Source organism: Sminthopsis crassicaudata, chromosome 1, assembly GCF_048593235.1.
Source record: "Sminthopsis crassicaudata isolate SCR6 chromosome 1, ASM4859323v1, whole genome shotgun sequence".
NCBI lineage: Eukaryota > Metazoa > Chordata > Mammalia > Dasyuromorphia > Dasyuridae > Sminthopsis > Sminthopsis crassicaudata.
In genome coordinates this window covers 229,755,715-229,769,623 of record NC_133617.1, presented here as the reverse complement: position 1 = coordinate 229,769,623, position 13,909 = coordinate 229,755,715, and the positions used below count along the sequence as shown (strand labels likewise).

Here is a 13,909-nt window from a genome sequence, read left to right as displayed (position 1 = left end):
CCTCAAGGAGTTTATATATTCTAATGGAAGGGATGGTAAGACAGCACAAAAAAGGAAAGTATAAAATTTGGGAAGGATAGTACCAGGAAGAAGATGAAGGCAGACCAGTCCCTTTGCAAATGAGAAGCCCTCATAGGAGCTCACTAATGAGAGAAATGGGGTGGGTCTTGAAGAGGGATATTGTGTGAAACAAGCCTCTGGAATAGTAGATTGTATCCAGGATGAGGACACTCTGGGTACTAAGGGAAGTTTTAGGATAAGGCACCAGTGAAGGAAGGAGAATGGTTTTAAGACCAAAGGAAATCAAGAACAGGGCTTGGAAGAGAGAATGATCAAGTTTAATAATCGTTGTATAAAATGATTTGATTAGAATAGAATCCAATAAGTATCTGAAAGGCAATGGCCCTATTCTAATTGGTGGGTTTTTTTGTTGTTTGTTTTGAATAGATGTATTTCTGAAAAGTTGACTATAAAATATATCTTCTCAACCAAATCATTTTCTGTTTCATTATTTCTCTCATTATTAGGGAATTTCAGATTTATTTCTTTTAGAAAAAAATTTTTTGCCTCGATAATTTTTAGCAAAATATTACTATAGTAGAAATATATTGTGTTACACCAAATGATAAAATTTTTGAGGTGGAAAAGAACTAGATGTTTTGCATAACTGTTGTACTAGAACCATAGTTTTCTTTCAATTACACCTTAATTTATACTATTCTATTGGAAAGAAATGTACTTAATAGATTGTGAATAACTTTTTTTGGTTTAGTGTGCTATGTACGTTCTCTTTAAGGATGGCCATTGTACTTTTTTCTTCATAACCCAAGTAGTAATGTATCATTTTTATAATAGTTCCTAAAGTATGTTTTTATGTATAGTAGATTCTGTTGTGTGCTAAACAGATTCATTTATAATACAGATGCTTACTTGGAACCACATTTGTTTTTATGGGTAAATTTTGGTTTTGAGTAAATTTTTTTTTTTCCTGTTGAAAGTTCTTCAGAGAAATGCCAGGTGAGCATTAAATACATTAAGAATTTTAGTGAATCCTAATGGTATAATGGTTTCATGAAAATTTCTGGATTTAGCAAGACTGGTTAAAATAACCTTTTTAGTACTACTTATGTAATCTTTGAACTAGTTATTTAACATCTTAGTATTTCAGATAATCTCTAGTATTTATCTACCAATGAGAGGGGTCATAGGTGTTGCCAGATCCCAATTCTGATGAAATTACATATCTTTCATTAAAAGACTTTGTATGTGTAATATTAAAATAACATTTTGAAAACTTAAGTTGGGTCTTTTAGTGTGTATCATCACTCTCAAGAGACCATCAATCTCAAGAGTCCTAGTTTCATGTCCCAACCTGGACTCAAGCTGATATTGTGACCTTGGTAAGTCAGGATCTCCTGAGATTCTTTTAAGTTGTAGAATACCACACCAGCAACATCATCAGATCATTCATCTTAATCTTGACCCCTCCGAAAAAGTTAACATCACAATTTTGTGCTTTGAGTGATGCTTTGAGTGCTGAGATTATTTTATTCCTCTAGGTTACAAAAAACTAGTGTTTGGATCTGCTTAAAAGAATTTAGCTGTTCAATTAATGTTTTTTGAAATTAATTGAAATTCATGAGTACACTCATTATTTTGTCATACCATTGAAGAAGAGTTAGAGGAAATGGTTAAAGAGAAAGTAGATTTAGTTATAGACAGTTCTACATGATTGCTTTATCTGTAGCATTTTTAAAAATAGCTGAGGCACCAGATTTAATTAGTAGTCTCAATTCAAAACTTGGAAGACAAGTAATTGTCAGTAATTAAAATTTGGGCATTATTAATTCACTAAGTTTTTTTTTTTTTTGTCTTTTAATCTTGAAAAAGACAGTTTGTCTTTTAATCTTGAAAATAATTGCAGGAAGAAGTTCTAAAATTTCAGGACATATACTTCAATTTCATTGTTTTTAGAATACTGCATTTAGGAAAACATGTTTGTCCCAGTTTGAAGAGTGGTAATTCAGTTTATACAAAAGTGAGGTGTAAAACTCATGTCATAATGACTGCTTTTTTGTAGAAAATTGTAAAATAAAATAATAATTACATATATATAACTCAGTATAAAGTTGTTGTTCTCAATTCTAGACATATTTATCATTACTATATTCATGGACCAAAAGGAAATGAAACAAATGCTGCCACAAAAGAAGTTGGACCGTTCAACAACATTGATATGGAAGTAAGATGTAAACACATTCCACATATTTCAGTTTATAAGGTCTCTTGTTCCAGATCATGATCACTAGATAACAAAAACACTTGGGAAATTCTTTTTCCCTTTTTCTTTTACCTAAATAATTTGTTAGGAGGGTGTCATTCTCAGAATGTTGCATTCTCTTAAATGTTTGCAAGGAACTGCATAGTCACAGAATTTCAGATTTGAAAGGAATATCAGTGTTTATCTAGTCCAAGAATCTCTTCATGACAGTTTTTCCTTCTATCGAACCTAGATTTTCCTCTTTGCAGTATTTATTCAAGCTCTTTTTACTCAGTGTTAGCAGAACAAGTCTACTCCTTCTCAGTTATAGCTGATAGTCCATCAACTGGATACACAATATCAACACAATGAGTTAATGTACAGAGCCAAATGCAGTTTCTTTGGATAGTTCTCACAGAGAATCTTAGAAGATTAATAAGATGAATAACTTAAAGATTAATTGCCATTCAGTGTGTTTTAAACCCATTTACTTTGTTTATTTGCTAATTCATTTCCTTCCATCTTGTCCCTAAAAATAACACAAGAGGTTTATCACATGTTTTTGCAAAATCTTATTTTTAACATTTCTTTGATATAATAGAACCTTATAAAGAAAGAATATAAGTTTTTTGACCTATTTTTTGATGATGTTATGCAGTCTGGTTTTTATGATCTCACTATTCTAGGTATTCCTTAACCATCACTCTTGAAATGCATTTTCAAGTTTTTGTTAGGATAAAATCAAGCTCATTGGCTGTAGTTTGCAGATTGCATTTTTTCCTCTCAGAGGTCACTGATGCTGGCTCACCCACATATCTACCAGGTTTTTTGTTTTTGTTTTTTTCCCCATACCTGAGAATCTAAGTAGTTTGGGCTTCATTATTTGACCTCTTCTAGGGGAGTTAGGTGCTCTCTCACTGTTACTATTTATCTTTTTCTTCCTATTAACCCTTTAAAAACATTTAGTAATTTTCTTCCTGTACTTTTATTCTTCGTGTTTTCTTCTGCTGCTTCTGGCCTCAAAGCTTTAAAACTATCTTAGAATGTAGTGGGTTGGTTCTCCCTGGAAGTCTTCAAGCAAAGTCTGAATTGCTAATATGATGATTGTCATCACTGCTTTTTACCACTAGTAGAACTGCCTTGAATTAAATACAGCTTTGTGTTAATTTGTGTTCATTTGTAATTTGCTTCCTCCACTATTGCATATAATTTCTTTTTCTAAAGTTTAATTTCTTTTTTGAGATGATTAAATATTCGCTTAACATCCTTAATTGTGGCTTACCATATTGTAGTTGGGTACAAGCAAAAAGTTTTTGCATTTAAGTTGTATTTAAAACTTATTTGAATGTTTATTTTTGTTCTAGATTTCTATGTTTGAAAAAGGGAAGGTACCTAAGATTATCAACCTTAGAGAGATCAAAGATGACATGCAGACTTTATATATAAATACAGCAGCAGATAGTTTTGAGTTCAAGTCCCACGTAGAAGGAGAAGGTGTGGTTGAAGGAATCATTCGCTATCATCCCTTCTTATATGATAAAGAGACTTATCCTGATGATCCATGTTTTCCATCAAGTATGTTGATCCTCTGTCCTACTTTTATAAAGTTGTGGTTCAAGAAAAGTGCTTGGGTTTTAAAATGAAGAATTGGAGAGGTCATTAAGGTGCATATATATATATATATATATATATATATGTATTTTTATATGTATATATGTGCCCTAACAATAAATGGGTACAGAGAACTATGTTTTTCCAAACTCTTGTATTTTTTTAAGAGTTATTTTTTATTTTTCTGTTACTATAAAACTTCTGATTATAATAACGTTAGCTGTGTGCATACTCTTATAATTTCCTCTTTCCAGTTATTTGTGAACTGGGAAATGAAAAAAACTGCTTGTTTGGATTATGTCCGAATTAAGAAAAAAATTGGTTTCATTTGAAGGCCTTCCCAGGAGATCTTTTATGAGTCAAGTTCATTAAGCTTCAGTGTATGGATTTTGACATTTCATTTGGTAGATAAATTTATGTTTTTGATTGGTTGCTTGTTTGTAGCCAAATCCTCCCGACATTTTGGATTTTGATTATATTATTTCTGGAAAAGTAAAGTATTACTTCATCTATATGATGCCTAGTTTCATTCAGAGTAGATAGCTAGTTATAGTCTATTGATGGCTGAATTATAACATAGCAAGATATTCTGTAATATATCCAGTTATACATAATTCATTATTATTACTTGAATGAGCTGACCTTGTTTACTTTTTAAAAATCATATTAAGATTAAAATTTCCTAACAACAATTGTTTTTTCCCCTTATAGTTAGGAAATAGATTTACAGAGATACCACCACCATTTCAGTAGTTATTTTCAGAGTGAAGTTTCATGAAAATGTTGGCAAAATTGTAGAATAAAAAAGGGATAGATAGATTGACCTTCTAAGGTTGGAGGTCTAGGGAAAGGCTGGGAATCTGCTTTGAAAGTATTGCTTTAAGTATTAGTTAATTTACTATTATGTTTATTCCTTAATTATGCTTTATGTTTTATGTAAATTGGCTCTCCTTATGGGTAAATCTTAACTGAAACTAGCCTTACCATCCCTGGCTCTACTCCCTACCATCCCTATGAGCCACTGTTATAATAATATTTAGAGAAAACCAATAATTGAGTGTTAACTTCCACTTAGACCAATTGTAATGTTTTTGATGATTCTATAGCCTGAGAATATTTGTTTCCCTTTTTTTTTTTTTTTTTTAATTACATTTTATTTTTGTCACTGAACAAAAATTTATTTTTTTGCTTTTATTTCTCCTTTGTACCAAATGCCTGACTCACTCAGGGGAATCCATGTTATCATCATCTTGGAAGTGAGGCAGTCCTGTGGCTCTCGATTTTCAAGTTATTTCTATTACTAGGGTGGGAACAAATCCTGAATGGAATCCCATTGCATTGTTTCCATATTCAATTCCACTATATTTGTTAACCATATTTAACCAGTGCTTATTTGTAATAAAATATATATTTTATTTTTTAGTCATAGTAGTTATTACTGTACCAGATGCCCAGATGCTTTAGGAGAAGGCTTTTCCTTCATGGAGCTTTACAGTTTGTCTAAACCATTTGTACTGTTATTACCAAAGGGAAAATTATTTCTGTCATTGAACAAATTTTATTAAGTGCTTCCAATCATTGTGGACAAAAAGACAAAAAAAAAAATGTTTGTCCTTAGGTTCTTATATTCTGTGATGAGAGGCAATCTATATACCTCTAAATATATATGAAATACATAGAATGTGGTTAGGAATCACTAGTAGCTTTAGGGGGATGAGGGAAAAAAAAAGTTGAAAATGATATTAGAATTGAGCTTGGAAGGAAGAGGTGAGAAGAGGGGGCATTCTGGGCATGGAGATGAGAGAAAGAGAAAAGAAGAGAAAAAGCATTTGTTAAGCTCTTGCCATGTCAGGCACTCTGCTAAGCATTCTCATTTGTCTCTCACAACAATGCTGTGAATAGGTGTTATTCCAAATTTACAGTTGAGGAAACTAAGTTAAAGACTGTCCTCAGTCACATAGCTAGCTAGTAAGTGTGTGAGTCCAAATTTACTCATAGCTTCCTGACTCCAGAGCCTCTACTCTGTTCACTTTGTTACCTCTTTGCTTTGTAAAGACATAAAGAAAGCAAATAGAATGTTAGCTGTGTGGAACATCAAGAAGGACATTTTGACTAAATTGTCCTGTGGATAAAAGGAAATAATGTGTGATGAACCTGGAAAGATAGACTGAAGGCAGATTATGAGGGGCTTTAAGTGATTTAGAAAGAATTTATAATTCGGTCCCAGGGGATATGAATTTAGATGAGACTTTAGGGACCATCTGTCTCTCCAATAATTTTGTTTTATGGATTAAGAAACTGAGATCCAGGGAGATTACTTTGACTTCCTCAAGGCTACACAAATAGCAAATGTCAGATATTATCTATATTATAGAGAGAAGAGACAGGTGCTGAGGATAGACCCTTGGGAAACACTCACAGGTGAAGAAGAGGAAAGATAATAGCTGAGCAAAGGAGACTATAGAAAAGGAGTAATCAAAAGATAGCAGTGTTATGAAAATGTAAACTAGATTTTGGATTATTTTTATGTGCTTTCCTGGGAACCTAACTTTTATTCTTAATGAAATAAGAAAATTCGCTTTAGTACCAACAGTTGACTTTGAAATAAGCTTTTAGGTTAAGGTGGGGACTACTGCTCTCTGTCCCATCTCCCCACGTATATAATCCCCTCATATATTCAAATATACAAATAGATAGACATATCTTAAATTTTTGAAACTTTTTCTTCTCCATTATCACCTAAAGACTTTTCTTGAGATTTGGTAGCTGTCTCAACAGAAAGTTATTGTAAATCTTTTTTATATGATCTCTTTATAGCAATAACCTTCTTTCTTTTTGATTTGGTCTAGAATTGAAAGATGATGATGATGATGATGACTGTTTTATAGTAGAAAAAGGAGCAAGAGGGAAAAGACCGATTTTTGAATGTTTTTGGAATGGAAGATTAATACCTTATACAACTGTAGAAGAGTAAGTTTTGATTTTCTCTAAAATTAAATTATGTTGTGACTTAGAACCCAGTGCTTCTACTAAATGATTTTCTCTTTTATTTAAGCTTTGACTGGTGTGCTCCTCCTAAGAAGAGAGGTCTTGCACCAATTGAATGCTACAATAGAATTTCTGGTGCATTATTCACTAATGATAAATTTCAAGTCAGCACAAATAAACTGACTTTTATGGATCTAGAACTAAAACTGAAAGATAAGAATACTCTTTTTACAAGGATTTTTAATGGACAGGTAACATTTTGATAATTTAAATTATATTTTTGTTTATATAATTGTTGTAGTTTAAATTCTACTTTGTTTCTGTAACTTACATGTTGTTTCTGATAATTATTAGTAAAAGTATTTCCCGTTCTTTTGCTGTAGAGGTAATTATGATTACTTCTGTATATTTCTAATGTTTTAAAGAGTTCTCTCCCTCTTTCTCCCCTCCCATTTCTCCCTTCTAATTTTACAGGAGCAACGAATGAAAATCGACAGAGAATTTGCTTTGTGGTTAAAAGATTGTCATGAGAAGTATGACAAGCAAATAAAATTTACACTTTTTAAAGGGACAATTACACGAACAGACCTTCCTTCTAAAAGAATGCAAAGTCCATGGGCTACGTACTCTGCAATAGAATGGGATGGAAAGACATACAAAGCAGGGCAATTGGTAAGTTTACATTTTGGCATGTATGTTTTTAATCTTTCTAAATTTTACAAGGATATGTCTAAGGGAATAATTATAATTTTATTAAAGGAACCAAATGATTGTTATGCCTTAGCTAAAATTTCTGAAACAAGTGCTAACATTTGATCACTTTGAGTTTATTCATAGTGTTCTTTATTTGTGGCTAGAATTTTATTCAAATAAAAATTTCACGTTTTAATATTCATATTCAGCAATTTTTCAAGTTTTTACAATTCATGTATTTCATTTCTCATTTCCAATATGGGTCAGATAGTTTTTGGGGGGAGGGTGGGTCTAAAAATGGAGGAATATATATACATATATATAAAATGGCAAGTATTCTTAAATATAATGAGAGTCTCACCAAAGCTAGAATGCAGATTTCAGATCCAATGCTTTTTCTATCTGGCATTATTTTGATTAAGAGGCAGTGTATTGTCTGGGTTATGGGCATAGTTTTTGGACTTAGAGTAAGAAAGATCTGGCTTCAAATCCTGCCTTAGACATGTGATCTGGCAAGTCATTCAACTTGTATACTTTAGATAGCTCCTGGACTTTATAAATTAAGTCTTTGGAGGAGTTGCAGTAAGCAGTCGGAATTTCCTATCATGACAAAATTACAAATTTGAAAAGCTATTTCATATTTGAGTTTTATATGAGCTATTTAAGATATGCCTATTTGTGTGTGTGATTTATATTTTCATAACAGTTTCTGAATATTGTGAATATTAATTCTGTGGATTTTTTTGTTACTGAATATTAGGTTAAGACAACCAAGACACTTCCACTCTTTTATGGAAGCATAGTAAAATTTTTTCTTTATGGTGATCATGATGGAGATGTATATGCCACAGGAGGGGAAGTTCAGATTGCAATGGTAAGGTAACAAGGAATGAACAAAAATTATTTAATTTTTGGCACTTTATGATTCTGGATTCAAAAAATGTTTTAAAAAAAAACAACTAAAAACAAACAAAAATTTAAATTTTTTAATTATTTAATATTGTCCCTTTCTGTTGGCTCATACTTGCATGGAAGTCAGTAATAGTTTTAGAGTATATCAGATATATTTTATCAACCTTGAAAGGCTTTTAAGTATGAGACGTTTGTTTATCATTGGAAGGTTGAGGTTTAGGAAGTTAAATTTTTTGGTGATAGAATTTTGTAAAACATTCTATTAAGTTGTTTAGGAATTGGATGTCAGGTGGTTAAATGAAATAATATCTCTTAAAAAAATTATGCATCTTTTGGAGTACTGAATTAAGATTTTTGCATAATATTAAGCTTCAGTTACTGGCAATGATGTGATTTTTTTTCCCCCCCCAAACCAGAATGTTTTTAGCTTAGATTTCTGTATTTCATTGTTGATGAGATAATAGTCGTAAAGTCATTACAAATTTGTTGTTGTTGTTGTTGTTGTTCAGGTTAAATAGATTTTTGATCAACATAGATCGGGATTTTTGGATATGTAAAGAGGTTATATGATTGCAATTTTTTAATATAATATAGAAGTATCTGATAGATACTTCTGTATTACTTAACCAGATTAAAATACATTTTTTTTCTGGAAGTTAAGTTCACTTTATAAAGTAAATACAACTTGTTTCTGAAATGCTTGTTTATTTTAACATTTATTGGTTTTTATGTACTTAGGAGCCTCAAGCTTTATATGATGAAATTAAAACTGTTCCAATCACAAAACTTGATAGGACAGTAGCTGAGAAAACTGTAAAAAAATATGTAGAAGATGAAATGGCAAGGTAAGATCATTAAACATGAATGACATTAATTAATTAGTAGTATATTTTACTGATTTTTGTCAATTTTGTTCTATATAGGCCAGTTGTTACTATAGGCATATTGTATCTGTCAGATATTCTGTATTGATAGGACCACCTCTTCCTTCTTTTCCACCAAATTGCTGACCTGATATCTAATGGGTCATATGCAATTGACAGTCCTTGCATATTGATGGCTTGCCAGTATGCAAGACGAGCTCTGCTAGATTTTATTTATATGTTTGTAGGATGAATCTTGTATGAAAATTAACCATCTGGCAATCTTTAGTTTGGCATAGGAAATTGATGTAAGCAATAATTGTTATAATAGTATTGCATTGCAAGTCTAAGTTTGTATTATATACATAAAGGAAAAGAATTTCATATTTAAAATGTGAATTTAATTTTAAGTGTGCTATTAGAAAATTTTTAAAAACATTGTTAAAGTATAGCAGATTGATTACTTAATGGGACTATTAATATTTTTTTGTATAGCTCATTTTTTAACTTAAGCATCATTAAGTTTGTTTTCTCAGTATTGTATGGTACTAAAAATGATAAAATATTATAATCTTAGAATTCCTATTTTCACTTAAAAATAATTTCTAGGTTAATGAAAATTAAATTATATAAAATAAAACAGTTCATGCAGATACATGCAGTGCAGTCCCTATCTCTCATTTACTCTTTTATGAATAATGTGATATTTAAGTGGAGAGGAATTGGTTTCTGCTAAAATTCATTTCATAGAAATTCCATCAACTATCTTAAAAAGAAGTGTTGACTCAATTGGACAAGTAATTTTTTTTCTCCTATTAATCATTGCCATATTTTATAAATTGGAATTGCATATGTTATTTTGATCATAGACTTCCAGATCGTTTATCTGTAACTTGGCCTGAAGGAGATGAATTGTTACCAAATGAAGTCAAGCCTGCTGGGACCCCTATTGGTATGATTTCTGCTTACTATTAAAAATGAGACCTTTTTGGCTATTTCAATTTTCTAGTATCTAAGCAGTAAGGGAGAATTTTTAATTCAATCCTTACCAAAGCAAGTCACTCTTTGCTCTGTGTAGTTGCTAAAATGTTTTTTCTTAAACTTTTTTATGTTCTCTTACTTAATAACCTCTTATAACTCCATGCTACTTCTGTGATAAAATAGCTTTTTAAAACCTTCACAATTATAGCACAGTCCATCTTTTTTTTTTTTTTTTTTCTTCCCTGAGGCTGGGGATTAAGTGACTTGCCCAGGGTCACACAGCTAGGAAGTGATAAGTGTCTGAGGCCACATTTGAACTCAGGTCCTCCTGAATTTAAGGCTGGTGCTCTATCCACTGCGCCATCTAGCTGCCCTGCAGTCCATCTTTCTATCTTCCACAGTGTGACTTTCCATCTAACATTCCATCTCCTCTATTTCTGTGCCTTTGTATCAGCTGTTGACCTAGTTCTGGAATTCTCTCCATTACCTCTGCCTCAGAGACTTTACTTCCTTAAAGACTAAGCTCCAGCATCACCTCCTATGTGAAACATTACCCCCAACTACTTCTGCCCTATCTTACAAAATCACCTTGTATAGATTTTGTGTTTATACACTGTATATTCTGATATATGAATGTTTTAATTTCCTTGATACAAAACAATCTTCTTGAGACTTTGTTTTTGTACCCTTCAAACTGTGTCTAGCACATAGTAGTCATGTAATAAATGTCTAGTGATTAACAGTAACTACTAACTTGAGATTCTTGTAGTTTTATGAATCTCATTTTTCTTTTACTATTTCATTGATCTATAGGTGCTTTAAGAATTGAGATATTGAATAAGAAAGGAGAAGCCATGCAAAAACTTCCTGGTACAAGTCATGGAGGGTCAAAGAAACTACTAGTTGAGCTCAAGGTTATTTTACATTGTAAGTAGACAAGTGGACATGATAACTTCATTACTATTTTTTTCATAGGCAGTATAGATTTGTGGGTTTCTTTTAAATTCAAGTATTAATGGAACTTTTAGAAACATTTTTATTTTTGATCTTAGTGAAGTTTAAGCCCTATTGTGATATAATTTCCTTTAAGTCATTAATTCTGTTTTCATCTCTTATTTCACCAATGCCTGGCTAATTCTTGAATGTAATAAGTGTTTAAAAGATGAGTATTTAATTGAACTGTATGAAAATGCTAATTATAAACTTAATTGTACTTCAAAGCTGTAATTCTGTGTATAATTTGATCATAACAAGGCCTTCTTTGAAAGAGATCTGGGGCGGGGGATGTGCAGTATGTGAGTTCTACTGGGATTTGGATCATGAGCTCTAGTGATGAAACAGAATCGTAATAGAAAGAGATGCTCTAGTGATTGACCAAAAGCAGTTGACGTGGGCCAATAAGTGAGAGAGAAGGATTATAGATATGTGGACAAAGAGGACTATATTTATGAGATTATGGATTAGGAAGTCAGTTAGCTTTGGCAAATAGTTTGACCTCACCATTATTTAGCTATGTGATCTGAAGGAAATTATTTTACTTTGGTGCTTTTAATTTTATTCCTCTGTAAAATGAGGATGATTTGATTAGATGACCTCTAAAATCCTTTTTTAGATTTCATTACCCAACATCTGTAACTCTGAGGGTGTAGGAGCAGAGGTGACCTAAGAGGGTTTAATTCTTGATTCTTTCCAGTGACCCACTTTAGCAGGACCAGAAAGAGGTATCTCTTGCCCTCTGATTTTTTCTTTGCCTACATATTCACTAGCTTGTTCTAAAGATCTTTTCAGTATAAGTCTTGAAGAATGACCTAAGGATTGTTTTGAAAGGGTTTGATAGCAGAGTACATGTTTTCCTGAGTCTTCTGATTAGAGGACAAGGATTGCATTTCTCTGAGATAAGGTCTCATCTAATAAACCCATCCTATTTTCTAGTGTTTTCTTTTGTACTCAATGTATGTTTGGGCCTGAACTATCAAAGTGCAGAGAATTTGAAGACTGTTCCTTGTTGGGTAACTTAAAAGTACAGGTGGAGGACAAGATGGATAAAATAGTTTTTGGACATCTCTAAATAGTTTCTTACCCAGCTGTTTCTAATTTGTTGTTTCCTTAGGAAAAATCATCATTTCTTTCACCTAGAAAACAAAGGAATTGGACTAGATGAGATCTGCCAGATTCCTTCTCTAATATTGTGTAGTCCCATGGCTCTGTTAGATTTAAGTTTCTTTGAATTTCAAATACTATAATTAACAAACCATTCAGAGTTTTTATTGTCCTGTGTCTCATTATATGATCTCTTTGACTAAAATATAGATAGGTTCAATAAGTGCTAGGAGGCACTTCATTCATGTCTGCCTATGCTTGCCGACTTTGAGGTTTGGTAAATGGTTCAAATGGCATATAAGTGCCATGTGGACTCAATTAGAGCAATGGAAACTTAGAGGAAGACATATCATATTTCACTTATAAGCCATTGTGAAATGGCTTTCCTTTATTTGCCCTTTCACTCTTCATCTTCCTCTCCCTATCCTTTTCCATCTCATCTCTTAAAGAAAAAAATTTTTATAATTGAAACACTGTTCCATAATAAATCCACAAAAATATCCTTGTACATTTGTTTCATAGATTAGCAAGTTTGAGAAAGTCATGTTTAATTAGGTGACCAAATTTTGTCTCTACATCTGCTAATTAGTTTTTTTCTATTTTCATATTATATATAGCAGCAATTGCATATCTTGATATTTTTAAAAGAATTTTAAAAAGCCTTTTGTTTAATAAACCTCTGAAGTCCAAAATTAAAGTTTTTAGTTTGAATGTAGCTTATTTATAGGAATTTTTTTTGCTAATAAAACAAGTGCTGCTGTGCTAAAGCTTTTTAAAAATATATAATTTGAATTATATTATTAGTATTAACAATTGAAAGCAATATTAAAAATTCTAGTAAATGACTGACAGATCATTATTCTTTGTTTTCTTATCAAGATATTTTCTGATAGTTTGGGACTTGTTTAAAAAAAGGTGGAATAAATGAAGCTCTGTGTGTGTGTAATTCATTGGCTGAATTCACAAGTCCCTGCTCTTGCTCTATTGGATTCTTGATTATAATTTTATGTTTTTTCTTTTTCATTTAAGCTTCAAGTGGGAATAAAGAAATAATTTCACATATCAGTCAGCATGGGGGCAAATGGCCTTACTGGTTCAAGAAAATGGGTGAGTTATCCTTCAGAAATTAAGAAATTTAACTATATTTTGGTGATTGGTTAGTAATAAGCCTTTTTTTTTTTTTAATTTATATCCAGAAAATATTCAAAAACTGGGCAATTACACGTTAAAATTGCAAGTTGTATTGAATGAAAGTAATGCAGATACTTATGCAGGCCGGCCGTTGCCTTCAAAAACATTTAAATTTTCTGTCAAAGGTAAGTAAAATTTTAAATTTCCTTTGAATTGTAGCTCATGAAAAATCATTTTAAAATAAAATGGGAAAAAAGTGTCTTTTAAGAGATGGAAATACTCATAAATTTATAATTAGAAGAAAACTGATACCAGATATGTTCTGCTTTTTGTTTTTCGGTTTCAGTTTTGTTTTGTTTTGCTGAGGCAA

The 13,909-nt window shown here is 31.6% G+C and overlaps 1 protein-coding gene across 8 annotated transcripts in view; it reads left to right on the top strand.

Annotated features, from left to right (window-relative positions):
* SMCHD1 (structural maintenance of chromosomes flexible hinge domain containing 1) overlaps positions 1-13,909 on the top strand; it is a 244,010-nt gene that overhangs the window by 50,756 nt on the left and 179,345 nt on the right. For all 8 annotated transcript variants that reach the window (XM_074276007.1, XM_074275999.1, XM_074275986.1 and 5 more), the window contains exons 9-19: positions 2,149-2,242; positions 3,625-3,835; positions 6,721-6,841; positions 6,927-7,110; positions 7,334-7,531; positions 8,313-8,426; positions 9,203-9,309; positions 10,197-10,279; positions 11,122-11,235; positions 13,438-13,515; positions 13,605-13,724. In XM_074276007.1, the coding sequence (XP_074132108.1) occupies positions 2,149-2,242; positions 3,625-3,835; positions 6,721-6,841; positions 6,927-7,110; positions 7,334-7,531; positions 8,313-8,426; positions 9,203-9,309; positions 10,197-10,279; positions 11,122-11,235; positions 13,438-13,515; positions 13,605-13,724 (1,424 nt within the window). The remainder of the gene's footprint in view (positions 1-2,148; positions 2,243-3,624; positions 3,836-6,720; positions 6,842-6,926; positions 7,111-7,333; positions 7,532-8,312; positions 8,427-9,202; positions 9,310-10,196; positions 10,280-11,121; positions 11,236-13,437; positions 13,516-13,604; positions 13,725-13,909) is intronic.